The 27,834-nt window shown below is 52.5% G+C and overlaps 3 protein-coding genes across 10 annotated transcripts in view; all 3 read right to left on the minus strand.

The window, feature by feature from the left end:
* OGA (O-GlcNAcase) overlaps positions 1 to 10,034 on the minus strand; it is a 45,918-nt gene extending 35,884 nt beyond the window's left edge. Inside the window, exon 1 of the mRNA XM_050804109.1 lies at positions 10,029 to 10,034. The gene's annotated coding sequence lies outside the window, so the exon portion shown is untranslated. The remainder of the gene's footprint in view (positions 1 to 10,028) is intronic.
* NPM3 (nucleophosmin/nucleoplasmin 3) overlaps positions 1 to 27,058 on the minus strand; it is a 66,044-nt gene extending 38,986 nt beyond the window's left edge. The window contains exon 1 of the mRNA XM_050804203.1: positions 27,055 to 27,058. The gene's annotated coding sequence lies outside the window, so the exon portion shown is untranslated. The remainder of the gene's footprint in view (positions 1 to 27,054) is intronic.
* KCNIP2 (potassium voltage-gated channel interacting protein 2) lies at positions 2 to 27,385 on the minus strand. Of its 8 annotated transcripts, none has more exons than XM_050804183.1 (10): positions 13,014 to 13,078; positions 11,728 to 11,781; positions 10,982 to 11,106; positions 10,728 to 10,755; positions 10,534 to 10,603; positions 10,296 to 10,366; positions 10,058 to 10,165; positions 9,796 to 9,900; positions 9,597 to 9,659; positions 2 to 1,016 (listed from the first exon to the last, which is right to left on the minus strand). In XM_050804183.1, exons 3-10 carry the CDS (start codon positions 11,092 to 11,094, stop codon positions 729 to 731), a joined length of 846 nt encoding a protein of 281 aa, XP_050660140.1. In that variant the 5' UTR covers positions 11,095 to 11,106; positions 11,728 to 11,781; positions 13,014 to 13,078; the 3' UTR covers positions 2 to 728. The 8 variants fall into 8 exon arrangements, with proteins under 8 accessions (XP_050660140.1, XP_050660139.1, XP_050660138.1 ...); XM_050804180.1 differs by lacking the exon at positions 10,728 to 10,755 and adding an exon at positions 26,971 to 27,385 and having other exon boundaries at positions 15 to 1,016; positions 13,014 to 13,109; XM_050804184.1 differs by lacking the exons at positions 2 to 1,016; positions 10,728 to 10,755 and adding exons at positions 8,163 to 9,308; positions 26,971 to 27,385 and having other exon boundaries at positions 13,014 to 13,109.
* Between the last annotated feature and the right edge of the window lie 449 nt (positions 27,386 to 27,834).

A 27,834-nucleotide genomic window follows, 5' to 3' on the forward strand; every position in this document is an offset into this window, starting at 1 on the left:
GCGCTGCAGACCGGCTCAGACCGGTCCCCTCCGCCCGGCTCCCCCGCCTTTTTTGGGGCTAGCCTATTAAGCTCCTCTAGGTAGGGGGAAATAGAACAGAGGAGACGCGAAAAGCAGAAGGTAATGAAGGCAGTGGAATGTACCATTTCTGCTTGCCACCCTCCGGAACAAGCCTGACACCCTGGAACGGACCATTACCCGGCCCGAAGGAGGGGCGTATGGGAGGAGGCTGCGGCCGGTTGGGGCAATAGGGAGAAGGGGGGAAGGTGAAAAGGAGAGGTGTTTACTCTCTCAGTGCGCAGGCGCGGAACCGCAGCTTCTCGTTCTTAAAGAGCTAGGAAAGAACTGACCTACTTTTATGGAGATTCTTGTAATATGTGGGCTCATTACATCTGCCTGACCCAGGCTTGGTTCGGTAAAGACACCATTCCAAGGAGCTCAGCTCACCCCTCTGCCTTGAATCATTTTCCCCTAATCCCATTTCAAATGAAATCATTCGTTCATTGCTTCATTCAGTAGACATCTATAGAGCTTGCCTGGTGCTGGGCTCTAGGAACACTATGAGCTCACAGTACGGTGGTGGAGACAAGCCACCACACACGCAGTTCCCACAAGGTGTCCCCAAGAACTTTGGAGCTCAGAACAGGTGATACTCACTCCTCCTTTGGGGAGAGGCCGTGGGCATGGCTTCACTTTTCAGCTGGATTATAAAGGATGTGAAGTTAGCTTTACTGAGCAGGAGGGGAGGGAAGACAGTACTCCAAGAAAGTGGAACGAACAACAGAGTCCAAAGGTAGGGAGGCATGAAAAGCCTGCCTCGTTTGGGAATGGGGAGCGCGCGGTGTGTGCAGTGGGGCATGAGATCCCTTGGGCCTCAGCATGGGCATCGCTTCCTTGGGAAGCCTTCCCTGAGCCCTAGATGGGTTTGGGTCTCCTCGCTGTATGTTCTCAGAGCTCTCTTGTAGTCCTGTCCTAATGCACTTTACGTTTATGTTGCTTGAGAAATCTGTCTCAGCCTGTGAGGTATAAACATGAAATGATGATTAAGACTTAGTAATGTCCATCTTACACTTCAGTCTGATATTTACCTCCTCTAGCCATAGCCCAACTTGTAGTTTCAGGGACTTTCATGGTCCCTCTTCTTTTCAATCCTGGATTGTTGAGATGGGGGTTAGGAGCAAGCGTTTTTTGTTTGTTTTTTGAGACGGAGTTTCACTGTCGCCCAGGATTACAGGCGTGAGCCACCGCGCCCGGCCAAGCATTTTCTTAAGGAACCTCCTGTGCTGAGAGTTAGGGGCCGTAGCAGCTTCACTGGATATTGTGGTCCGTTGGGGTTGGGAACACAACTTTTTTTTTTTTTGTAAGATAAGAGGTCTCACTTTTGCCACCCAGGCTGGTGCAATCATAGCTTAAGTATTGAATTCCTGGGTTCTCAAGGGATCTTCCTGCCTCAGCCATCCCGAGTAGCTGGGACTATAGGTGAGTGCCCGACACCACACTCATTTAATTTGTTCATTTTTGGTAGAGACAGGGCTCTCAACATCTTGCCTGAGCTGGTCTCGAACTCCTGGGCTCAGGTGATCCTCCAGTCTCAGCCTCCCAAAGTGCTGGGATTACAGACATGTGCCACCTCACCTGGCCGAAAAGAAGCTTTATCTGAGAAATGTGAGTCCTCTTAAATTATCAGGCCCAGATCGCTGGGTGCAGTGTTGGTGTTTGCAACCAGCCTGGGCAATATTGCCAGACACAGTCTCTAGAAAAATATAAAAATACAGCGGGCATGGTGGCTCACGCCTGTAATCCCAGCACTTTGGGAGGCTGAGGCAAATGGATCACCTGAGGTCGGGTGTTCAAGACCAGCCTGACCAACATGAAGAAACCCCGTTTCTACTAAAAATACAAAATTAGCTGGGCATGGTGGCAGATGCCTGGCAGGAGAATCACTTGAACCAGGGTTGCTGTGAGCCGAGATAGTGCCATTGCACTCCAACCTGGGCAACAAAAGCTAAACTCCATCTCAAAAAGAAAAAAAAAAGCCAGGCATAGTGATGTGTACTTGTAGTGCTAGGATCTCACCATTGCACTCCAGCCTGAGCCACAGAACAAGACCCTGCCTCTTAAAAAAAAAAAAAAAAGAAAAATTAAAAAATTAAAAAATAATTTTTTTTTTTTTTTTTTTTTTGAGACGGAGTCTCACGCTGTTGCCCAGGCTGGAGTGCAGTGGCGCGATCTCAGCTCACTGCAAGCTCCGCCTCCTGGGTTCCCGCCATTCTCCTGCCTCAGCCTCCTGAGTAGCTGGGACTACAGGCGCCCGCCACGGCGCCCGGCTAATTTTTTGTATTTTTTAGTAGAGACGGGGTTTCACTGTGGTCTCGATCTCCTGACCTTGTGATCCGCCCGCCTCGGCCTCCCAAAGTGCTGGGATTACAGGCTTGAGCCACCGCGCCCGGCCTTTTTTTTTTTTTTTTTGGAGACGGAGTCTTGCTCTTTCGCCCAGGCTGGAGTGCAGTGGCTGGATCTCAGCTCACTGCAAGCTCCGCCTCCCGAGTTTACACCATTCTCCTGCCTCAGCCTCTCCAGTAGCTGGGACTACACGTGCCCGCCACCTCGGCCGGCTCGTTTTTTGTATTTTTTTTTTTTTAGTAGAGATGGGGTTTCACCACGTTAGCCAGGATGGTCTCGATCTCCTGACCTCGTGATCCACCCGTCTTGGCCTCCCAAAGTGCTGGGATTACAGGCTTGAGCCACCGCGCCCGCCCTATAAATAAATCTTTAAAAATTAAAAATAAATAGGCCCAGCGAGGCATTACAATGACAGAATCAGCCAGGCTCAGTGGCTCACGCCTGTAATCCCAGCACTTTGGGAGGCCAAGGCAGGCAGAAAGTCAGGAGAATAGCCTGGCCATCATGTTGAAACCTCGTCTCTACTAAAACTACAAACAATAGCTGGGCGTGGTGGTGCGTGCCTGTAATCCCAACGATTTGGGAGGCTGAGGCAGGAAAATCACTTGAACCTGGGAGGCAGAGGTTGCAGTGAGTCAAGATTGTGCCACTGCCCTCCAGCCAGGGCAACAGAGTGAGACTCGGTCTCAAAAAAAAAAAATAAAGGAATAAAATGACAGGATCACATCCTACACCTCCCTCCTTTGAGCTAGGTAATCATCTCTTGACACTGTTTGCTGTTGCCACACAAGTAGCTATAAATTAACCTAATAATGTTGTACTGGACACTCTAACACATACCCTATAGTTTAACAATATATAGTTAGTCAATAGCTTATGTTATTTTAATGTAAATTCTTGGTAAATAACTCAGGAACTGCCTCTTCTTTTCCTATAAAAATCCACTTGTAACTGCTACTAATCAGAGTGTCTATTTAGGGCAACTTGAATCTATGCTCCTGGGTTGCAATCCTCAAGCTTATAATAAACTCTCTACTTGTAGTCATTTTGCCTCAGCTTCTTCCTTATAGGTTGACAGGAGATTTGGGGGCTGTCATTCTGGCTGATGTCCTTAGTCTCATGACATTTTCCTCTTTGCCTTACATCTCATCCCATGGCGACCGCCAGCAAGTCAGTAGCCACGATTTCTCCTACTTTCCACAGTCCAGTCTCATAGGGAAGGTTGGCCCCATTTCTGTGTCCCTCAAATTTGAAGAGTGGTTCTTGCCACATAACTGCTATACACTTTCTCACCATACCACACCTCTCCCCACCCACCCCCAACACCTACAACAGTAAACAGTGCTTAGTATACCTATGATGAATATTTGTGGAATGAATGAGAGAGGACCCTGCCCTCACAGATTTTACATTCTGTTTGGAGAACTAGACAATAACACATTCAGTACACACATAGGAACTCACAGTTTGTGGTAAGGGCTATGAAGGGAAGAAACCTACCAACTGCATCAAGGAGCTACTTCAGACGGACAAATAGGAAGGAGTAATTTAGGTGAGTAGTGATAGTGGCTTGGGCTAGGAAACAGCATCAGAGACAGAGAGAGGTGGTGTACCTTTGGCGGTGGAATTGGTGATTGATTAAATGGGGGTGGAGGGAGAATGAAGGAGAGGAAGAAATGAAGACTTCTAAATTTTGACCTGAGCAACTAGATGAATGTTGGTATCATTTACTGAGATGGGAAAGACTGGAAAGGCATGAATCTAAGCTCCATTTTGAACATGTTAAGTTTAACCATTACAGATCCACATTAATATATCAAATAGGCAATTGGACTAGGCACGGTGGCTCATTCCTGTAATCTCAGCACTTTGGGAAGCTGAGACTAGAGGAGGATCACTTGAGCCCAGGAGTTAAAGAGCAACCTGGGCAACATAGTAAGACCCCATCTCTACAAAAAATTAAAACATTAGTGGGGTGTGGGTGGCACACACTTGTAGTCCTAGTTACTCTGGAGGCTGAGGTGGGAGGATCACTGGAGCCCAGGAGTTTGAGGCTGCAGTGAGCTATGATTGCACCACTGTACTCCAGCCTGGATGACAGGAAAAAAAAATTTAAAAAGGCAATTGGATAGATAGGTTTTAGATTTCAGAAGAGAGAGTTCTGGGGATATAAACTTAGGAGCCTCTGCATATCGATGGTGTTTAAAGCCATGGGATTAGGGGTGGTTTGGAAAAGAGGCTTAGGTCTGAGCTGTGGGGCCTAAGATTTAAAATTCAAGTTGAGAAGGATGAGTCTATAAGGGAGGGCTGAGAAGGAGTAGCCAGAAGGGCCTGAGGAAAACCAGGAGAGTAGGAAATACTGGAAGGCAAGAAAGGAGAGTATTTTGAGATGGAGCAGCTGACAACATTCAGAACCCAACCAATGGCCAAGATGAAATAACCTGAAGCTGGCGTGGTGGCTCACACCTGTAATCCCAGCACTTTGGGAGGCTGAGGCGGGTGGATCGCCTGAGGTCAGGAGTTTGAGACCAGCCTGACCAATATGGCGAAACCCCATCTCTACTAAAAATATAAAAATTAGCCGGGCATGGCGGCATGTGCTTATAATCCCAGCTACTCGGAGGCTGAGGCAGGGGAATCGCTTGAACCCGGAAGGCGGAGGTTGCAGTGAGCAGAGATCACTCTACTGCACTCCAGCCTGGGCGACAATCTGAATGCCAACCTACTGTTTTTTTCTGGATCTCATCTGTAGGCTTGGGCTCTGGGGCACTTCTCAGCTTACTAGCAGTTCTCTGCTTCTATTCCACTAAACTTGAATCTATCTTCGAAAATGGAAACTGGGCCAGGCATGGTGGCTCACACCTGTAATCTCAGCACTTTGGGAGGCAGAGGTGGGCAAATTGCTTGAGCTCAGAAGTTCGAGACCAGCCTGAGCAATGTGGTGAAACTCTGTCTCTACCAAAAATGCAAAAAATTAGCCAGGCACGGTGGTGCGCACCTGTGGTCCCAGCTACTTGGGAGCCTGGGGTGGGAGGATCACCTGGACCTGGGAGGTAGAGGTTGCAGTGAGCTGAGATTGTGAGACCCAGTCTCAAACAAAAGAAAAACAAGTGTCTCCATACCTATGTAATTGTATACACACATTAACCATGTCCTTTCATCCACTATTATTTACTGAAGGCCTATTATGTGCCAGGCCTCAAGAATAAGATGGTGAAGAAAAAAACCCTAGTCCAGGCACTCAGGGAGCCCTCAGGAACTTACAGGGTATAGGAGAAGACAAGTAAATAATTACCCAAGTAAGTATATGGTTACAAACTGAGAAGTGCCATAAAGGAAAAGCAGAAGGCATCATGAGAGCCTGTCACAGCCTGCACAATCCTTTGCTTGGATTATGCATAACATGCACAGCATCCAACCCTTCACATACAACTCTTTTTTTTTTTTTTTTTTTTTTGAGACGGAGTCTCGCTCTGTCGCCCAGGCTGGAGCGCAGTGGCGCAATCAATCTCAGCTCACTGCCGGCTCTGCCTCCCAGGTTCACACCATTCTCCTGCCTCAGCCTCCCAAGTAGCTGGGACTACAGGCGCCCGCCACCACACCTGGCTAATTTTTTGTATTTTTAGTAGAGACAGGGTTTCACCGTGTTAGCCAGGATGGTCTGGATCTCCTGACCTTGCGATCCGCCCGCCTCAGCCTCCCAAAGTGCTGGGATTGCAGGCGTGAGCCACCACACCCAGCCCACATATGACTCTTTACTGTGCCCAAAGGCCACTGCTGACAGACTTGAGGGATTGAGTCTAGTCTCAGTCCTGCTACAAACTCACTGAGTGACCTTGAGCAAGTTTCCCTTCTCTGAGCCTGCTTCTTCTATAAAATGGAGAGTTAAGACTAGATCACATGTTCTTTTTTTTTTTTTTTTGAGACAGAGTCTCACTTTATTGCCCAGGCTGGAGTGCAGTGGTGCCATCTCAGCTCACTGCAACCTCCGCTTTCCACTTCAGGCGATTCTCTGGCCTCAGCCTCCCAAGCAGCTGGGATTACAAGCATGTGCCACCATGCCCAGCTAATTTTGTATTTTTAGTAGAGACTGGGTTTCACTATGTTGGCCAGACTGGTCTTGAACTCCTGACCTCAAGTGATCCACCCACCTCAGCCTTCCAAAGTGCTGGGATTACAGGCATGAGCCGCTGCACTCACTCTAGATCACAGGTTCTTAACTTAGGACCCTTAGATGAGCTAAAGGGATACAAAAATGCATGGGAATTCTTGCATTTTTTTTTTCTTCTCGATAATGGGCCCACAGCTTTTATCAGATCTTTATGCTGACGACTCAAAGAAACCCAAGGACCCAAGGAGCAGATGGCTCTTTGATGATATAAGCAGGCAACACAGATGATAAAACAATGGACGCTAAAAGTGAGTTTTTGCTTCTTGGACAACATATCCCTCCCCTTGACTTTGTCATGAGGGAGGAGAAGGCCTGATACTCCCCTATGGATGGTGAAATTTAGTCACCACATAATGGTGACCCAGAGAAAGGAGGAGAGGAACCTACCATTGGTGGGTCCCTCTGCAGGAGCAGAACACAGAATAAAGAAAGAGTGGGAACACACAAAGTCCGTGTCATCCTTTGTGCCATCTGCCTCATGGTGACCTGCGCTGGGTCCACTCCATCTCATTCCCCCATCATTCCTGGCTGGGGTATGGACACAAAAAAATATTTATCTATACTGGAGGCAAGGTTGGAATGTTGACACAAAGGAACTTTCATTAGAAACTAAAGGGAGGGGCTGTGCACGGTGGCTCACGCCTGGAACCAGCACTTTGGGATGCACAGGCAGGCAGATCACATGAGGTCAGGAGTTCGAGACCAGCCTGGCCACCATGGCGAAAACTCTGTCTCTACTAAAAATACAAAAATAAGCCGGGCATAGCAGCGCACGCCTGTAATCCCAGCTGTTCGGGAAGCTGACGCAGGAGAATTGCTTGAACCCAGGAAGCGGAGGCTGCAGTAAAGCCGAGATCTGGCCACTGCACTCTAGCCTGGGCGAAAGAGAGAGATTCCATCTCAAAAAAAAAAAAAAAAAAGAAGAAGAAGAAAAAAAGTAAAGGGAGCCCCCTCAAAAGAAAGCACTTTGAGATTAACTAAAAAGTCTGTAAATTAGAAATCTGTGATTCAACTTGTAAGAATGTCAGCTAAAAAACAGCTTGCTTGGCACAGTCTTTGGGACATCAGTGTCCTGTCCTTCCTTCCTTGTCTCCTCTCAGGCTGTGTGGGAGGGAGATTCATGTGGGGGCCTGAGGTTCGGTGGGTTTCCAACCATTCCAGAGCCTATGTCTCAGTCTCATGCCAAGGTATGGCCAACTATGGAAAAGAAAGCGACTTTCTTGGGGATCTAAAAGGCTGCAGGTGCATGAGTTAGGGGTTGTGTAGTATTTGTAGGTGGGAGGGACAAAAGGCAGAGACGGCAGCCTGTGCATAGCCATTGTGTTTTATTAGATCTGGTATAGTTCTTATTTTACAAAATATATAGAAGAGCCCAAAATGCAAAGCAGTCAACAGTCTTCTGATGGGGAAGGGGGCTCTCTGGGGGCCCTCCCCTCAGATTCTGGCTGACTGGGAGGGTAAGCTGAATGGGACGAGCAGGTGTGCTAAGGGATGGCAGCATGGCTGGGGTGCTGACAATGGGGTTGGAACCTGGGTCCTATGGTCCCTGCCCTCTGAGTGTGCTAAGGGGCATCTCTGGGTAGATTGAGTAGAGCAAGAGGAGACTCTAGGGAACTGAGGAGGTTATCTGGGGGGTTGGGGAGAGCCCGGGTTGATTGAAGATCCTAGTGAATGCCCCCACACTGGGTTCAGATGCTATGCCTGCCTCCCTCCTTCCCTCTCCCTTCTAAGGCATCCACTGTGGGGAGTGATAGGCCCCAAGTTCAGGAAGGTCCCAAGTCTATAGAGAACATGGGAAACAAAAACTCAAGTCACAGCCCTCAAAACAGGGATGATGAGCAGGGAGGGTGGGATGAAACTTTGGCAGGCATCAGCCAGGACATCTCCTATCCACATTCCCCTGCCATAACCACCACCAACACATGCAGGAAGGAAGGAGAGGAAGCAATGCCAGGGATATGCCAGATATCTAGCCCCAGGCTCTCCATGGATATCGAGGAGGGTATGGAAAATATCTGGGGCATTTCCAAGGAGACAAGGTCTTCTGCAAAGCCTGGAAACTTATATTTTGATGGCCGGTGGTAGCAGACCTGTGGAACTTGGAGCTATAACCTGGTATGCCTGAGCAATCACATTGTGTCCAGGCCTTTCTATTCTCAACCCCAGCCACCTCCTAGGACCTATCCATTGACTCAGGCCCAAGATTTCTCCCCTATACATTCTTGTCCCCCTCCCACAGGGCTCTCAAAGGCTGGTCTGAGAAGCCAGCCAGTGCCAAGAATGGAGCATTCTCTCTGAGAAGGGAGTTTTAGGGGAAATGTTTATGAAGTCAGGGATGGGGGAAGCACCATAGCAGGAGACATCTGTCTAGTGTGTTTCTAGAGTGGGGGTAGGAGGTGGGGAACCACTCAGTTCCTACAGGAGGGGCACTCTCAACACTGGGTGTCAGGCAGGAAGCGGGTGAGAGCTGGTGGGAGTTGGGAACACCCCCCAAGATGCACTCTGCCCACTCTCTGGCCCCTTCAGCTCCAGAGATCTGGACTACTGAATCCCCAAGCTCTTGGATCCCTCCAGCCCCCAGGGAGGCCTAGGACAAGGATAGACCTGGGAAGAGAAGGGTGAGGTCCACCTGGACTAGGGTTAGAGCATGGTCCCCCCAGGAAACACTGACCCCCTCTCCTGGGGGCTAGATGACATTGTCAAAGAGCTGCATGGACCTCATGATGTTCTCATCCTGTGGCCATGGTGTGAGCGAGGCAGATTGAAGAGACAGAAAGAGAAGGAGCTTATCAGAGACAGGGAGAGGGACACTGAGTCACAGATGGGGACATTCAAAGGCACAGAGGAAGGAGATGCCCAGAGAGACCTGAGGTAGGGAAGGGGTAAGCCTCCCACAAAGGAATAGGATTGAAATGTGGGGGTGAGATGGGGAGGTGGTATTCTGCCCAAAGAAGTTTTTCCCTACATTACTAAATCAGGCCTGAGTCCAGGTCAGGGTAATGTCGAGGGCAGGGAGCTGTACCTTTTGACAAGACTCAATGAATTCCTCAATGGTCACCACGCCATCCTTGTTTCTGTCCATCTTCTGCAAGAAGGTGGTCAGGCAGGGAGAACAGGAGGGATGGGCAAGAGAGGCAGACAGAAGTCAGGTGAGTTCCCTGCTGGTTCTTGGTCTACTTCTCTTCACTCCAGGGCCCTCCAGCCTACCCAGTCCCAAGTACCTGGAAGAAGTTCTCCACATGTTCCCTTGGGGCCTCCTCCCGGAGTGCAGGGTATGTGTACTTGCCCATCATGTCATAGATGGACTTCATGATGTCAAGCATTTCCTGTTAGGCCAAGAGACAAGAGGATGCTTCCTCAGAGCCTCCAGACTCCCTTGATCCCTTGCTTGTGGGCATATATGGGTCATATTTCCCTCCCATCACCCTCTGCACACCACCCCCATCAGTGCCACAGCCCCCCAGCCCTTCAGTTGCCCTGCACCTCCTTGGTGATGCAGCCGTCCTTGTTGAGGTCATACAAGTTGAAGGCCCAATTAAGCCTGTCATCTACAGTTCCCCGAAGAATCACGGACAAACCAGCCACAAAGTCCTGGGAAGGAGGCAGGAGGGAGCTGTGTCTTCAGGTACTCTTCACCCAACCCCTTCCCTGGGTTTGGCCTGGAGATCCTGGCCCTGAAGTCCAGGAAACAGGCTTCCCTGGCCCACCTCGCCCAGCTCACCTCAAAACTGACCGAGCCATCATGGTTGGTGTCAAAGGCATTGAAGAGAAAAGTGGCATAGGTGCTGGAGTCTGCAGGGTGAGTGTGGAGAAGTTGGCTTCCACACAGGAGAGGACTTCCTCCTTCTATGGAGCTCCCCATACCCCCCATCACCTTGGCATTCCCAGCCCCTCCAGAATCCCTCCCTCCCTCAGCCTAGAGAAGGACAGCTGCTGCCCTTTGCGCCTTGTCCCCTCACCTCCTTGAGGAAAGAACTGGGAGTAAATTTGCTTGAAGTTCTCCTCATTGACAATTCCGCTCGGACATTCCTGGAAGGAGAGAGGGCACCAGGCTGAGGGCAGAGACAAAATCCCCTTCTATTCACCACCCCCACCCTCCATGGCCCAAGACTCCCAGGGAGGGGGATAATCTTCAAGCCTCCAGAGGACTCACCACGTGGCTCATGTGATGGGAGGCAAGACTTCTTTCCCAGTGCACAAATAAAAAACATGGAACGAAACTGACAGTCTACAGGCGCCGCTTCCGTTCAGGCCCCGCCCCAGAACCTCCAGCTAGAAGTTCAATCTCAGGGCCTTGCCTCCCTTCCACCCAGCACCTCAAGCATCCAAGCCATGCTTTCTGGGAAGCTGTGGACCGGCTTGGGTCCTCCTGTTCCCACCCTGAGTTTGGCCTCGCCTTGCACTCACGTTCTTGAAGCCCCGGTACAGGACCTGCAACTCCTTGCGCGTGAATTTGGTTTGCTCCTGCAGCTGCTCCAGACCCTCAGGCCGGTGACACACGGTGGACAATTCAAATTCATCCTCCACGCTGTCTGCGGAGCGGTGAGTACAGCTGCGCCTCAGGCCCGGCCTCCGCGACCCATCTTCAAATCACTGACCCATTCACCCCCTCCCCGCCCCCGGTCCCATCCGATGCTAGAGACCAGGCTGCCAGTTCCCTAGGCCCCGAGCCGAGAACACTGAGGCAAGGAGAAAAGATGCTGGCTATCTTCGAGGTCTATCAGCAGTTCAAGGCCTGGCCTGGCCCCAGAGCCGGGGATCCGACTCAGTGCTCGCCCCTGGGCCCTGGATCCCTGTTTGGAGGGGAAGGCCCCCAGCTGCATCTTCGTTTCAGAAAGGAAGGAGTGGGAAAAGCGCGTTCAAGAGGGGGCGTCTAAGGGTCGGAGCTCCGGGCCTTCGAGGACCAACTGAGATCCGCCCAGCCCCGGCCTTGCCCCGCCCAACCCCCTCCCCTCGCCCAGCCCAGCCCCATCTATCCCAGCCATGCCTAAGCCATGCCCCGCCCAGCTCAGCCAACCTACATCCAGACCCCACCCCCGACCCCAACTCAGTCCCGCCCCGGCCCCAATATCCAGCCCCCAGGCAAGAGCCCCCCACCCCAAGATGGCAAAGCCGCCCTGCCCCGCCCCGCCCCCACCAGGAGCGTAAGTCACCTGGGTCCAGCAGGCGGGGTCTGTGGGGGCGGAGGGAGGCTGGGGCGGCTAATGCTGAAGGGAGCGAACTGTCACCGAGAAAGCGGAAGACCCGGCCAACTGCAGACACACACCTGGCCCCTCACACTCAGAGCAAACCTCACACCCTAACCCGCGCGAAGGCACACCCAACCAGCACAGACACACACGAAACGGACCCATGCACACAAGCTTGCGGGACTCACGCCTGTCCTTTTCCGACCCACGTGTGGGACCCATCTATGTTCAACACAACAGCACGCTCAAATAACTACAAGGCGGGCCTTTATGGTTTGCAAAATGCAGTATGATCCTACGAGGTAGGCAAGGCCCAACTAAGGAAATGGAGACCTAGAGACAAAGCGAGGTCACTCAACTCGAGATCACTCAGCAGGGGACCAGGCTGGGATAGAAAACCCAAATACCCTGGTATCTGAAGGAGGGCAGGCGCCATCCTCTACACCTGTCACCATCCTGTCGGGGCATAGGCAACACACATCAGAGTTCCAAAATACAGTGGGGAAGGGGGCGGCCGCACGGAGTTGAAGACACTAACCCAGCTAAGCCACATACGGACCCTCACGGTCGCCTGGTCTCGCCACAGCTACACAGGCTCAGACCTCAGCCCGGTCACACTGGTCACACCCACACTCTCGGGTCCCACAGCTTTGCGGGAGCAGTGACACCCACACACGCTCGGGCCCCGCCCCCAACTGACCACGCCCACACACGCTAGCTTCAGTCGCATATGAGCACGGCAGCCACGCCCCCTTATGCTGCAGCCCAGCCAGCACCCACCCCCCGCCCCCACCACGCTGGTCATGCGCCCCCCAACACACACACACACACACACACACACGCAGGCCTGGGGCACCCCCCTCCTCCACACGCAGGACTGGGGCACGTCTCCTCCTCAACACACACGCGGGCCTGGGGCATGCCCTCCACACACACGCAGGGCTGGGGCACACCCCCCCACACACACAGGCCTGGAGCACGCTCACACACACGCACACACACACGCAGGCCTGGAGCACGCGCGCGCACACACACGCAGGCCTGTGGCATGCCCCACCCCCACACACGCAGACCTGGGGCACGCCCTCCCCCCCACATACACACATGCAGGCCTGGAGCACGCGCACACACGCAGGCCTGGGGCACACGTGCACACACACGCGTAGGCCTGGGGCACGCGCGCGCGCACACGCACACACACGCACGCACACATCGGGCCCCGCCCCCGGAAGCACATGAGAGGCACTTGCTTTCACTGACTGAGGGCAGGGCTTGGGGCCCGCAGCAAGGCAGCAGCTTGAGGAATCGCTGCTTCAGCGCTTTTTTAGTGGGCCCTGGAGGGTGGCCTGGGAAGAGAGAAGACCCCGGGAAGGCGCATTAACTCCCATTGTCCCTCTGTTCCCTGTCCCCTCCCCACCAGTCACAAATCAACCCCATCTGGGGATGGGGCTGGGGGAGGAATTAAGGGGGAGGAAAGGAATGGCAAGGGTGGTTGGAATTGGGTTAGGGGAGCCCAGTGGGTCCATAGAGGTGAGGCTTAGGCACTTTGTTTAATGGGACGTGGCGGATGACAGCAAGGCAGCAAGGATGAGGTGGCAGTGGCCTCAGTGTCTTTGCTGACCTAGTACCCTTGGCTCAAGTGCCATGGCTGGACCTCTTAGGATGATGTCCAACTCAAGGATTGCCTGGGTAAGAACACCTCTCTCATACACATACCTATAGTGACAGGCGTGTATAGTGACATGCAGAGCAATACATCACAGTCATGGGTGCCAGTGACAGCTTGAAATCCAGTAATTCACACCTGATGGTCTAATATGTATGCTCCAACACACACACACACACACACACACACACACACTATGAACTGCTACTCCTTAACAAACAAATACAAATGTGACCTAAGTAAAACAGGGTACACACACATGGAGACCCATACAGGCCATCTCACATACAGCATGATCAAACCACACAAGAACACACAATGCCTCTGGGACATCATGACCCGTGAGTCTACAAAGAACACTATGACATTGTGACCTTATAACATGATACATATCAAGGTTGTCATGACACTTACCCATATCACACTGTGCCCTGGGTCCCCATGGCATCCAGATATCTAAGGCTTACCTCAATACCTCACCCACAGAGGCTTCATTTTTCCTGGGTACACCCACTTTTCTTTCCTATAACCCCTCCTCATTCCAAGGCGCCCAGAATCTTTCTGCCAAAGGGCAGGGTTCCTCATCAGCTAACTCATCTACCCTAAACTGCGGCCCCTTCACAGTCTTTTCCAGTATGCTTGCTCTTTGAGGGTGAAATAATAGTAAACTTTGAGGCAATAAGAGATCTTGGAGGGGAGTATTCTGGTCTATTGTGGGGCTATCCAGGGCCCACTGATCATGGCTCCCCTTCCCTTCTTCTCCCCTTATTTCTGCACATTTTCTACAGCTCTAATTGCACCCCCAGAGGACCCTCAGTGTTACTCTGTGTGTGTGTGTATCTGTGTGTCTGTGTGTCTCCCAGCTGCACTGCATCCAGATTCCTAGGTCAGAGCCCACTGGATCTGACACAGTGGCTAAAGCCGGCCTCAGTCCATTCCTGGAGGGGTCCAACTTCCTTTAAAGGTTACTCCCTCTCCATATACCCCACCCTCCCAATCCAGGCTTCACCCTCCAGACCAGGCCCCCTTACCAGGAGGTAGCTGGGTGAGTAACCACCTCCTCTACTTCAACACATCCTTACCTCCCTCCCACCCCAGAAGCCATGGAGAGGTGGGAGGGAGGTGGTGGGCCAGGCAGGGGGATCGATGGTGGCCTGGCCTCCGGCCCAGGGCTCCATTAGCCTGGACTCTGGTTTCCCGAAGCCGGATTGCGCCTGGAGCCTCCAATGGTGTAGTCGCCCAACTCGGGGTGGCTCTCCTGCCCCCCACCCCAGCCCCCTATCTGTTTCCAAGCCTCTGTCTCCTCTAAAGGTGAGAAGAGAATGGCTGCCTTCAGCCCAAAGCGCCTGGGATTCCCAGATGCCCCCTCTTTCCCCTTTCCCATCTAAAATGAATGGCAAGTTAGAACTCAATCAATTTCACCTTTTCCAGATTGAATGAGAACAAGCTCAGCCCAGCTGTCCCAGTTCATCTAGGTCCAGCTCCCTGTTCCCCATTCCACCCTAATAAATGCAGCAGAGGATGGAGGGTGAGCTAAGAGTTTTCTGCTCTTACTGAACCCTAGAGCAGGCAATTCATGCACCTTCTCTTGTTCCCAGCTTCCTTCATATTTTTCCAGTTCTTCCAGGTATCTACCCTGCAGTCCTCCGTCATGGTTCTAGTCTGTCTTCCTGTCCCTGGTGGCACTGGGGAACAGCCATGCTATGAAGTTACACAGTTCTAGCTGTGAAGAGGAGGGGGAGGTCAAAACTCCCAAGGGGGAGGCAGAAGTGCTCTCCTCTCCACCCCAATATTACTCTCCCTACTGACTTTCAGGTGGGGTGGGGAGGGGAGTTGATTTTCCACTCCCAATGTCTAGGCCCTGGAGACCATTCCGTACTTGGATCCTGATAGGAGCCTGGAGAGGCAAGGGGGCTTGGGAAGTAGGGTCCCTGATCTGATCCACTCCTCTTCCCCAATCAGAGCTGGGCTATAAATGTCTCCTTCACAATGTTCACACTCTTCCCTCCAGAACCCACCTCCTCCCAAGCCTTGGGTATGGAGCTGGTATATCCTCAGGAAACTCTGGAAACAGCCACATGCACAACCTGATACCCAAACAGGCTCAGCCACACACTGTGCCACTCAGGCCTGGCCACATCCACCTTCTCACAAAGCCACATGCCCTGTCACTCTCACACATACAGTCACATCCCTGTTCCATACACAGGCTCACAGTTACACACTCTGTACTCTCTCACATACAGGAACACAAAGTCACACCCTGTGTCTCTCACACACTGAGCCCACACACCCCATAAGCTACACTGCATGGATGGAGGTGTGGAGAAGATGCACAGGCACCATGGTGGGTCCCTGATTCCAAAAAGGACCCCCCAGAAATCTGGTGTTATCTCAGGATCCCTAGAACCTCCCTTCTCTACTCCAGACACTCCTTCCCTATCTCCAGACCCCTCCTGGTATCCCCCAGGATCCCCTCACCTCCTCATCTCCACACCCCAGTCCTCCCACACTGCACCCCTCATCACCTCCTGACACCTTGTCCCCCAGATTCCCTCCTCCCTCCGTATCTACTCCTCGAGGCCTCCTCTTCACCTCTCCCAGATGTCATATCCCCCAAGCACCCCTACTCACTTCCCAGATCCCTGTCTCATCACTCACCTGCTCATCCCTGCCCCCAGTCATGAAAACAGACAAACACCCTCCCCAGTGCTGTGGGGCAGCTGCCCCACCAGCCAGCAGCTCAGACTTGCCAGGACACCTAGATTACCTTCCAAGGAGACAGGCTCAAAGAGGCCAAACTGCTCCAGCACCTTGACAAATAGAGCGAGGACCACGAGCACAGCGACCATCTCCAGCCCTTCCAGGTTCATGGTGGGCCTAGGGCATGGCCCCTACAGGGCCCAGGTTCAGACACGCTGGTTTGCCGCCTCACACCACCTCCCCCTCAGGCTCCCCAGCCTGAGTAGGACTGCCTGCAGCCTCCCTCCCCCTCTTCCTCCTAGGATCTCCTCCCTCTCCCCCATCACCCCGCCTCTGCCCCACAAGCCTCCCAACCACAGCCGCCGCCTCTTCCTCTTTGCAGGGCCACCTCAGCCTTTGAACTGGCACCTCCTCAGGAACCTTTGGTGCAAAGAATATGGACCAGGACAGGATAAGATATGGGCCAGAGGAGGGAGGGGGCAGTGACCCGCCTCTGTCCCTGAGGAGTGCTTCCCCTAGACATCCTGTGGCTACTCTGTGCCAAAGGGAGGGGGCAGAGGGAGGAGCTGAGCTTAGGGAGAAGGCAGGGAAGGGCAGTGTGTATGTGTGTGAGAAACCACCATCTGCACATGTATAAGTAATCAGATGCATGGGTCAGAATATGTTATGGTGGCTAGGTGTTTTCCTGTGTGTATATTCCTATGTTTGTCAGTATGGGAGTGTGTATGTCTCCTCTTATGTGTGTGCTTACACATGACTGTGCACCTGTCACAGAGGTGTGTTTGGCGTACAGTTATGCATTTTGACTCTTGCGTATATGGGTATGTGAGCTGGGTGTCTATGGTCTGCATGTGTGGGAGTGTGTTGAAGTATTTGTGAGCGTGCATGGGGAGTGTTTTAGTAGGGTTGTAGGATGTGGGTCTGAAGTTTGTTAGGTGGATGTGTCGTATAATTTGGAGGGTGGGTCTACCATTGTGTCATTGTATTGGCATGGAATTGTATGAGAATAATGGAGGAGAAGGCAGTCACCTCTCCTGCTAGGAGGATACCAGCAATATCGATTTGGTTGCCATAGAGACTGTGAGGAGGGAAGCACTCTCTTCCCACAGGCCACAGACAGTGAAACTGAGGCCCAAGGGATGGGGGGATAAGATGCAGTAGCCTAGGCAGAAAAAGGCCACTTAACCCCATCAGGACTCTCTGGGGGGGGGACTTATTGCAGCTGCCTTTGGGGTCAAGAGACCCAAGCTTCTTGGGAAAGGAGGGGGGACTGTGCTGGCTCCTTCTGGCTGGGACTTCATCCAGGAGCAAGCCCTGCCTGCTCCTTGGGAACTGTTATTGAGCTGATGGAGAAGCCCAGCTGCTGTAGGAAGGAAATCTGAACCCTCTAAGGGAGCCACCCCTCCCAGCCAGCATCCCCGGGGTCCCTCCCTCCTCTTCCCTTCCTCTTCTTGGTGGGGTGTGTGTGTGTGTGTGTGTGTGTGTGTGTGTGTGTGTGTGTGTGTGTATAAAGGGGTGGGGATAGGCCTACAGAGCCAATGAGCCACAAGACTAGGGCCTCTGGGTTAGTAATACCATTACTACCGCTGCTGGCTAACGGTGACTGAGCATTGACTATGTAATAGATAAAGCACTATGTGCTTACAGGCGATGTAACACTGAATTTCACAATAAACCTATGAAGCCTGTACTATTATCCTCATATTACAGGTGGTGAAACTAAGTCAAAGAGAAGTTAAGCAAATCTTCAAGATCAGAGCTTCAATTTTAACCTAGTCTGACTCAGCCTTCACTCTAAACCACCACACTACACTGGCTCCCTTCTTGGAAAGCTGGCCCAGCCGAGAGCCCCAATTTAGGGGGACTGGCCCCAGAAAGAGCCGTCCCTCTTGTCCAGCTCTGGGATGACTGTGTCTCAACCCAATTTGTGGGGTGGGGACTAGTCCCTAAGGCCCCAGTTGAGGTTGCCTGATCTGCAGTTCTATACAGCCACCACTGGGGGGCAGGCGTCCAACCTCACACCCCTTCCTTCTGCCTGACCTGCCCCATCCAGGGAAGGGGTGGGAAGATGACGCTTCACATAGGCTTTTTTTTTTTTTTTTTTTTTTTTTTCCTTTTTTTTGAGACAGGGTCTCGCTCTGTCACCCAGACTAAAGTGCGGTGGCGCTAGCGATTCTCGTGCCTCAGCCACCGAGTAGCTGGGATTACAGGCGTGCACCATCACGCCCACCTGATTTTTATATTTTTAAGTAGGGTTTTGTCATGCTGGCCAGGCTGATCTCGAACTCCTAGCCTGAAGTGATCTGCCCCCGTCGGCCTCCCAAAGTGCTGGAATTCCAGGCGTGTGCCACTGCGTCCGGCTTCAAATAGGCTTGGCCTGTTCCACTCCTTTCCCCTAGGAAAAAGTCTATTCAGGGACTGCTTGCCATTTGTCACATCTTAGAGGTTACTGATTTACAGATGAAACCAGCAAATACCTCCCTATGACTGTCCAACTTCCACCCCTGGCATTTAACATTCTTCCCTCTACCCTCATTAGGGTACTTTTGTTTCAGCCAGTTTGGCCTCCTCACTGTAGCTCAAACACACCAAACTGTCCTATTTCTGTGTTTTTGCTCTTACCATCTCTGTCAGGGCTGCCCTCCCTTCTGCTTTTCCTCTTACCTATCCGTTAGAGGCAGCTTAAATTCCCTTCCCTTCAGAGCGTCCAGCCTTCAGTGGTCTACCAGTAACCTGTCGTTGCAGTCCTCAAAATTCAGCAGGGAATTCTGTAATGTTATCAGTGGGAACAGTAAAAGGTGGTGTTGTAGCATAGTAAGTGATAGGGTGGACTAGGGTGCCAGACTCCCTGGTTTCAAATCCCAGTTTTGCAACTTGCAATAACTGGATGGGCTCTCAACCTCTGTATGCCTGTTTCCCAACCCATATGGTTGCTGAGGAGGGGAAAATAAAATAATATATGGACAGTTGTTAGAATAACACCTAGCACAGGCCAGGCACAGTGGCTCACATCTGAAATCCCAGCACTTTGGGAGGCCGAGGCAGGAGGATCACTTGAGGTCAGGAGTTCAAGACCATCCTGGCCAACATGGTGAAACTTTGTCTCTACTATAAATACAAAAATTAGCCAGAGATGGTGGCACACATGCTTGTAATCCCAGCTACTCGAGAGGCTGAGGCAGGATAATCGTTTGAGCTGGGGAAGCAGGGGTTACAGTAAGCTGAGATCATGCCACTGCACTCCAGCCTGTGTGACAGAGCAAGACTCCACCTCAGAAAAAAAAAAAAAGAAAAAAGAGTAATACTTAGCACAGAGTAACTACTGAATAAGTGTCTGCCACCATTATTATTAACAGCATAACACTCCCCCTTACATTTCTATAGCTCTTAATAGTTCATAAAGCATTTCCACAAAGACTATTATCTCGATGGCTTCTCATAACAACCCCATGAGATGGGCAGTGAATAGTATTGTACCCATTTTACTAATGAGGTAAATGAGGTGCAGAGAGGTAAAGGGCCTTGCTTGAGGTCACCCAACTAACAGGATATGAAGCAGAGATTTGAACCCAGATTTCTCTGTATCAGTCTTGTTTCCTCAAATACATTCCAACCTCCTGGGAGAGCGAAGATGTTAAAAGAAAAACACACAAACAAAAAAAACCTGGACCTACACAAAGTGAGTGCCAGGCTCTGAGCTAGTGCTTGTGCAATGAAGGTGAACCAAATATGCTCTCACTGGGTAGGGAGAGACAGCCCCACTGAGAGAACTCTAAGGAATCTACTCATTCAAAAAATATTTGTAGGATGCCTATAGCTGATAGGAGCTGTTATAGGCAGGTTATGAAATTAGTTATAGCAAAAGCTTCTTAACTGGGAGGTCAGGCTCAAATATCAACTGTCCACCTTAACAAAGAGATCAACATTTAGCCAGGCACAGTGGGTGGCTCACGCCTGTAATCCTAGCACTTGGGAGGCTGAGGAGGTTGGATCATGAGTCCCAGACCAGCCTGGGCAACATGGCAAAACTCCGCTTCTATAAAAATTAGCCTGGGCTGGGTGAGGTGGCTCATGCCTGTAATCCCAGCACTCTGAGAGGTCGAGGCAGGTGGATCACGAGGTCAGGAGTTCGAGACCAGCCTGGCCAAAATGGTGAAACCCCATCTCTACCAAAAATACAAAAATTAGCCGGGCATGGTGGCACACACCTGTAATCCCAGCTACTTGGGAGGCTGAGTCTGGAGAATTGCTTGAACCTGGGAGGCAGAGGTTGCAGTGAGCCGAGATCACGCCACTGCACTCCAGCCTGGGCAACAGAGCGAGACTCTTTCTCAAAAAAAAAAAAAAAAATTAGCCTGGCATGGTGGCGCACACCTACAGTCCCAGCTACTTGGGAGGCTGAGGTGGGAGTTCAAGGCTACAGTGAGCCATGATCATGCCACTGTACTTCAGCCTAGATGACAAAGTGAGACCCCATCTCAAACAAATAAACAAAGAGATAATATTTATCCAATATTTATTTCGTGTCCTCGATACTTTACATGTAGTATCTCACTTAGTCCTCATAATAAACCTGAGAGGTAGGATCTATTATTCCTGTTTTTACAGCTGACATGGTCAGAGTGAGTGGTAGTATACCTATCTTGCAGATGAAGGAATTGAAGCTCCCCGCCATTATAAGCTCCCTGCTTATCTTGGGAAAAAAGAGTGATCTTTTTCCCAAGATAACAGCTGACATGCTAATAAAGAATGAGTTTGGCTGGGCGCACTGGCTCACGCCTATAATCCCAACACTTTGGGAGGCCGAGGCGGGTGGATCACAAGGTCAGGAGTTCAAGACCAGCCTGACAAACATGGCGAAACCCCGTCTCTACTAAAAATATAAAAATTAGCCAAGCGTGGTGGCGCTTGCCTGTAATCCCAGCTACTCGGGAGGCTGAGGCAGGAGAATTGCTTGAACCCAGGAGGCGGAGGTTGCAGTGAGCCAAGATCACGCCACTTCACTCCAGTCTGACTGACAGAGCAAAACTCTGTCAATAATAATAATAATAATAATGAGTTTAACCAGAGTCAGTGATCTGTCAGCTCCCTCAGGCAGTCTCTCCAGTATGTGTGGGGTGTCAAGGAATCCTAGGGCCTACAGCTTAGATTAGGTAAGGGAGTTATGGGTAATAAAATTAAAAAGGGTCAGATTCCATGAAATCTTGAATGCCAAGCCAGACTATTTGAATGGAAAGGGGCTCCACAACAGCACCTCCTTGCTCCCTGCTGCTGATAACTTGCAGTCAGTTGCCCTGGCCCTGGCCCCTCCTTTTCCTAATTCCCACTCTCAACTCTCAGAGACCTTGACCCAACCCCGCCAGGACTCATGGTCCTAGATCAGCCAGGCATCCCGTGGTCGAGTCTGTCAGGAGTGAAAGAGCGAGTTGTTTTCCAGGCTCTCTCTTCTCCCCACTCAGAGAATTCTCAAGTCCTCAGGTTCCGTGAGAAACTTGCCAAATCCATCCTCCCCAAGCATCCCTGTGCCACGAATTTAGCTCTTCACTCAAAGTAAAATCTCAATGGAAGCAATTTGGCAGAGTGGGAACTCAAGGGAAAACTATCTCGAGGCATGAGGTGGGCCTTCCCCATATCCCTCATGTCTTACCACAGAGATATTCCTATCATTTAGTTATTTATCTCCCCCAGTTCAAATGTGAGTAACACCGCCTTGTGGGGGAACCCACTCTATGCAACTGTCCCACCTTCCCCAGTCTACCTTTGTCCCACCCCCCACTGCCACTGTTAACCCGGCCAGTGAGGACCTCAAAGCCCTTCTCTCAGTCCCCCAGACCCACACCATTCCTAGCTAGGCCAAAGACACTGCAGCCCCCAGTTGCATTGGGTGATTAATGACCTCCCTAGACGTTGGGGCTATTTTGGGTCCTGGAAGTCATGCCTACAATGACTGAGAGCTGGCCCTGCCTGGCTCCAGCCATCTGTCACTGGAGACAGGCCCAAGCAGGGGGCTTGGAGGTTGTATGCTCCCCAGAAGATTTCCAGGTATGGTTCTGGCTCAGGACCATCCATCTACCCTCCTTTTGGGGGATAGATGGCAAGGAGAGGCCACAGGCCCTACCTATACTCCAGGGGCTCAAGTGGATACCCATGGAGAGAGCCAGAAAATGACAGATCTCAGAATGCCACAGGACCAGGTTGTTTTGGTCTGTTTGAGGCCAGGTGCAGAGGGGATATTGGGTTCTGTGGGCCCTGCCCAAGCAGTCATAAGGAAACACACCTCAGCAGTGCCATGGGATACACACAATTCACACCTCATACACTCCACAAATCTCACACCAAGGTACAACCTCACAAAGGCTACACAACTAACTTAGAGACTCAGGAACCCTCAACACAATCCTAAAGTACAGAACTCCAGGTACACACAGTCTCAGTGTCACAGAATCCCAGTGATCACAACCCCACGGAGACACAGACTCAGCCATGCATAGCCCAGTGATGCACAACTTAGTAATGCACAATCCCATTAATACACACTCCGAGAGAGAGAAAATAGAGACACACAATCCTTAAGCCACACAAGTCTACCCGTCCCACATCATGCATGAACTCACTAGCTGAGTTCATGTCGGTCTAGGCCCATCTCAGGGTTTTTTCCTTCTGGACACTGACCCTTCATCTTAAGACCCCTTCAGCCAAGAAATGCAGGAAATAGCTGAACCTTTTCCCTGATCTGCCGCAAGCCTCCTCCTTTCATCCCTGGGAGGCGCCCTGCTTCTCACTTGAGGCCCCCTCCTCTGCCTTCAGTGAGAAGCCCTGCCCCCTCCACCATTGTGAGGGACCTCGATGCCCCTCTCCTTTGAAGACAGCGCTTTGAAGAGCGCTGTCTTCCTCCTACTCTGTAAGGAGGACCATCCCCTGCTCCGCTTCTGTCCGGGATCTTGCCTGGGAAGCTCTTTTCTTGGAGGGATGTTGCTCCCTCCATCTATGTGAGGGGCCCTTCCCTCCCTACCTCTGCGGAGCTCCTACCCCACTTCGCTCACTCTTTGAAGGATCCTGCCCCTCCCTTCCCTTCCTCATACCTGGGGACAGCGACCCAGTCACCAGCTGGTAGAGAGATCGCGCTGCCTGCCCCAGCGGGCTCCGGCACCTGCGAGGGCATCGGTTCATGGTTTGGCGGAGAGCTCTGCGTCCAAGCTCCGCCCCCAGGGCCCGGGGCGGTCCGGTCTCCGCCCTCACCCGAGTGGGCCCTGCGTGGGCGGCGCGGGAGGGCCGGCCCGGCAGGCATAGGATTGAAACCCTGGAGACTTCCCATGTGCTCCTGGCCGCCTGAGAGGAGCTCACCCTGGCCCCATCATGTGAAGCATCCGCCCCCAAAGTTCCTGGACTAGGGGGGCAGGGAGGGGTGGCGCGGACTCAGCCTTCTCAGAGAGCATTTTTCTGGGTTCTGGCGGGGAGGCCAGGCAAGTACATGTGGGTTTTGAGAAAAGAGCTGGATGGGGAATGAACCGTATCTTTTATTGCCTCCTTTCAGCCCCCCTTTCTCCGCCTGTCGCACTCCTCCCCGCACCCTGCACCCTGCCCCCACCATTTTGGCATAAAGAGCCGAAGGAGTAAGAGGACACAGTTGTCATGGCAACTCCCCACACTTCCACACTTTCTGGACCAATGGAAGACAAGACAGGAGGAAGGAGAGGAGGCCAGTGTATTGAGGTGGCAAAGAAGAGGCGGCAGAGTTGTGTCCCACTGTTTTCTGTCTCCCGGCTCCAAATTCCTTGCTCTCACAACTGTTTCTATTTGCGTTTGTCTCGGTGCGGCAGGTTTACAGACTCTACCACCATACGCTGGCTACAGCCGAATGCTTCGAGAAGAGCCCCACCCCCACCCCCACCCCCCCACTTCGGTCCCACTGCGCCCCTTTCCCGGACTCTGGACTCATCCCTATCAGGTTACACTCCAAGTAAACCCTTCCAGGACCCTCTAACGCCTTCAAATTCCTGGGAAAGCCTACGGGAGAGATACAGTCCCGCTCTTTCGACTGGGATCCTGCATATTTGTTTGAAAACCATACTTTTAAGTGGTGGGAATGACCTCCTAACTCTGGGCAAATCTTATCCACTTGACGGCGACCACCCCATCGCGAAGCAGCTCCGTGCGCATGGCTCCTCGCAGCCACACGGGGGCACCCCCGCCCCGGGAACAATACTCAGGGCCGGAGGGACTCCAAGGAGAGATCCCAGTTCGGGGACCGAGCTCAGGACTGGCCAGTCAGGCTCCAACCCTCTCCGCATCTTCTCTTGGCCTTTCTCTCTTCCACTCAGACAGGGCCGCCGCTAAACGTAGCCTTTCCCCTCGGAACCGCACTGCCCAGCGGCCCCACTGGGCTGGGAAGACCCGAGGGATTAGACAGGGGTCCGGGTGGGGCTCGGACTGTGTTTTGTTTTGTTTTGTTTTCCTAAAGAGTCTCCCAGCTCCGTTTTGAGCTTTGGGTTGGGAGTGGGGAAGCAAAACGGTCGAAGGTACCCAGGATGCCCTGAGGTGTAACTTTCCAGCTGCCTCCCTGCAAGCCTGATGGGCCAGGATGACGGGAGCTGGAGACTACCCTAAATCTGATCCCAGGAATCCCACCTGCAGGCAAGGGAAGGCGAGGCCTGGCGCGCGCTTCAGCACCGCGGACAACGACTCCCCTTCGTGCTTCAGCTTAGGCATCTCGCAGCACTCAGAGCTTGGCGCCGCCGCCCGCCCAGAGTCTTCGTTAACACTGGCGTCCCAACCTGATTTGTCTCCCACTATAAAATAAGCCGCCCTTCGAGATGAGAGCTCCTGGTAGTCCTATGTCTACTTTCCAAGTCCTGTGCGGAGCTATCTACAGGTAGGCTGCTGTAGACCCGTACCACGATTCTTGACGCTTGTCAACATTTGACCTTTCCATTTCCCTTGGGAGGCAGCCAGGAAGTAACATTCTCTTTTACAGATGAGAAAGGTGAGGCCAAGAAAACAAAAGTCACATAGTTGGTACACTTCTATTCCTGACTGACCTGAGGCAGGGCATCTCCAAATACAAACGCTTCCGCCACCCAGTCTCATTCAAATAGCTAAGTGCGGAAGGGATGGTTCCATTAAGCAGGAGAACCCCTTAAAGCTGGAAGCAAACACTGACTTAATGTGATGGTATTGAAGGCCCCTAGGCCCTTACTACTCTCAAGAATTCTAAGATGGAGGTGGAAACAGAATTCATGGAAGTGCTGGACAGCGGGCCCTTTGGATTCCATCCAGCTCTGAGGGGCATCTGGCATGCTCTCTCATCTGGGGCCAGCCTGAGTGGCTCCCCTGATCCTGACTAGGGCCTTCCCAGGAACAGTGATGGGGGGTGGGGGTAGGCACATGTTCAAGGCACCTCATCCTAGTCCCCTCCCCCTTCCCAGGTCTCAATCTCACTCCCCTCAGGAAGGACAAGGATCATGGCTTCCCTCCACCTCCCCAGCTTTGTTTTGGCCTCAGGGAGACAGCCTCCCTCCTCCCACTCTGCTGGCTTTCTAGAGCAGGCTGCACAATGAGAGACACAAACACACACATGGAAATGTACGAAGGGTGACACAGTCACCTACACAAACACATGGCTCTTCCTACCAAACCCAGGAACATGCACATGCACAGATGTACTGGTCTCACATACCTCCCCATGTGGGAAAGAGAGGATGCCCAGGCAGCCAAGTGGTTTGGGGGGACATACAGGACATCACATGGAACTTCTCAAGCCTAGAGCTTCTAGCTCTGGCTCTGGAGGAGAAGCAAGAGGATGTGTTTTCCTGGGGTTTGAGTGAAGTTCTGAAAGGTTTGTTGGGGGTTGAAGGATTCAGTTGTAAGAATAATCTGAGTACATGATTTGGTGTGGGAAGAGAGGGCTGACCCAGCACTAACTAAAGCCTTCCTACAGGGGCTAGGTGCTAGAGCCATAAGGTCTCTTGGAAACCAGGCTGGGCAGCTGAACACTAGAGTCCCTCCTTGGGTCCACCTGGGCTATTTGCGGAAAACTTGGTGAAGCAGTGGGGTGTACTAAAGACCCCTATCTGTACCAGGAAGCCGGAGAGGCAGCAAGGATGAGACACGTCATGGACACTCACAGAGCCCTGCTGCAGACATCACCACATGAAAGTACACAACTAGCACCAAACACTAATCTCACAATCACACAACACAACACAACCTACTTTAACAAATGCTTGCCCAGAGGGCTTATGGTCATGAAGTCTACAAAGAGACAAGCCACCCTAAAGTGGAGCCCTGACACACTCTGGTAGTTACACACCACTTCATACAGAATTACACACTCAAAACACATCATTGCACATATAACAGAGACACATGGTCAAAACAACTTCATCAGTACAGCCAGGGTCCTATGCAACCTCAAACATCTGACGAGACCATACAGTTGCACTGCCACATACAATCACACTCACCCTAGCTGTCACCAAGCCCAGGGCACATGGCAACCAGCTGTGGGAGGCGCGCGCGCGCGCGCGCGCGCACACACACACACACACACACACAGAATGACAGGCGCTCACGCACGTAACACCTCCCACTCCAGATACCCTCCCAGCCCTGTGTCACATACGCCCACACCTGCTGCCTCTCCACACCTGCCTCTTCTGTTCCTCCCCAACCCCTGCGGGACCCAAGGCTTTGAACCCCAGTGTCCTGCCGCCCAGACCTGCCAGAAGAGTGCCTGGGAATGGGGCAGAGTGTGGGTGCGGGCCAGGTCGGGGTCGGAGAGGCGGAAGGGTGTAGAGGAAGCCACCCTCCCTCCCGCGACCCCCACGTCACTGACTCACCCGTGAGCTGGTCGTAGGATCCGTCCAGGTCTCGGGAATCGGACAAACTCTCCTTGCGGCCCTGGCCCCGCATGGCCCCCGGCGCCCCGCTCCCGCCCGGTCCGTGGGAGGGGGCGCCGGTGGCCGGGATAGGGCGCTCACACGGCGCCCCCTGGCGGCCTAGTGCACTGTCGGGGCTGGGGGAGTTCGGGTTGAGGCTGTCTGAGAAAGGGCCCGGGGTCTGAGGTCTACCCGGGGGTCCTGGAGCAGGAGAGGGAACACTAGGCAGCAGGTGAGCGCAGAGCCGGAGGCAGAGCGGAGCTGAGCGCGGAGCCGAGCCGAGCCGCCTCTCTCCTCCCGCCCCCTCCCCGCGGCTGTCACCGCCGCCTCCCCCCTTTGGCGCTGCCGGGATTGGCTCCCCCTACCCCCGCCCCCACCCTTGCAGCCCGGGGGAGGCACCCGGTGAAAGGGTGAACTGCAAAGTGCGGGGAAGGAGACTAGCTCCCCAGCAATCTGCCCCTAAACCAAAAGTCACGGGGCTTGTTGGGGGGAGGGTGGAGAAGAGCGCGGGACAGAAGGGCCACACTGAGAGGAAACCCCGCCCCTAATTCTCAGGCACCCCTTCTCCCTTCCCCCTTCGTCAACACAGTTCTGGCTGAGGCAGAGCCTGGGGTATCATCTCTGAGTCCCCGCTCCGTTTGCCTCCATGTCAGCCTCTATTTTCTCTGTTGTTCCTCCTCCCATGTATGCGTCTCTTGTGGTCCCAGACAGTCCCCACCGTGCTTAAAGCAGGATAGGGATGCAAAGGAAGAGTCAACCCAGCCTCTAATATTAGCAGGCTCATCGTGAGCCAATGGACTACTATTTCGTCTTCTCTCAACTTCC

Source organism: Macaca thibetana, chromosome 9 (assembly GCF_024542745.1).
Source record: "Macaca thibetana thibetana isolate TM-01 chromosome 9, ASM2454274v1, whole genome shotgun sequence".
NCBI classification, from domain to species: Eukaryota; Metazoa; Chordata; class Mammalia; order Primates; family Cercopithecidae; genus Macaca; species Macaca thibetana.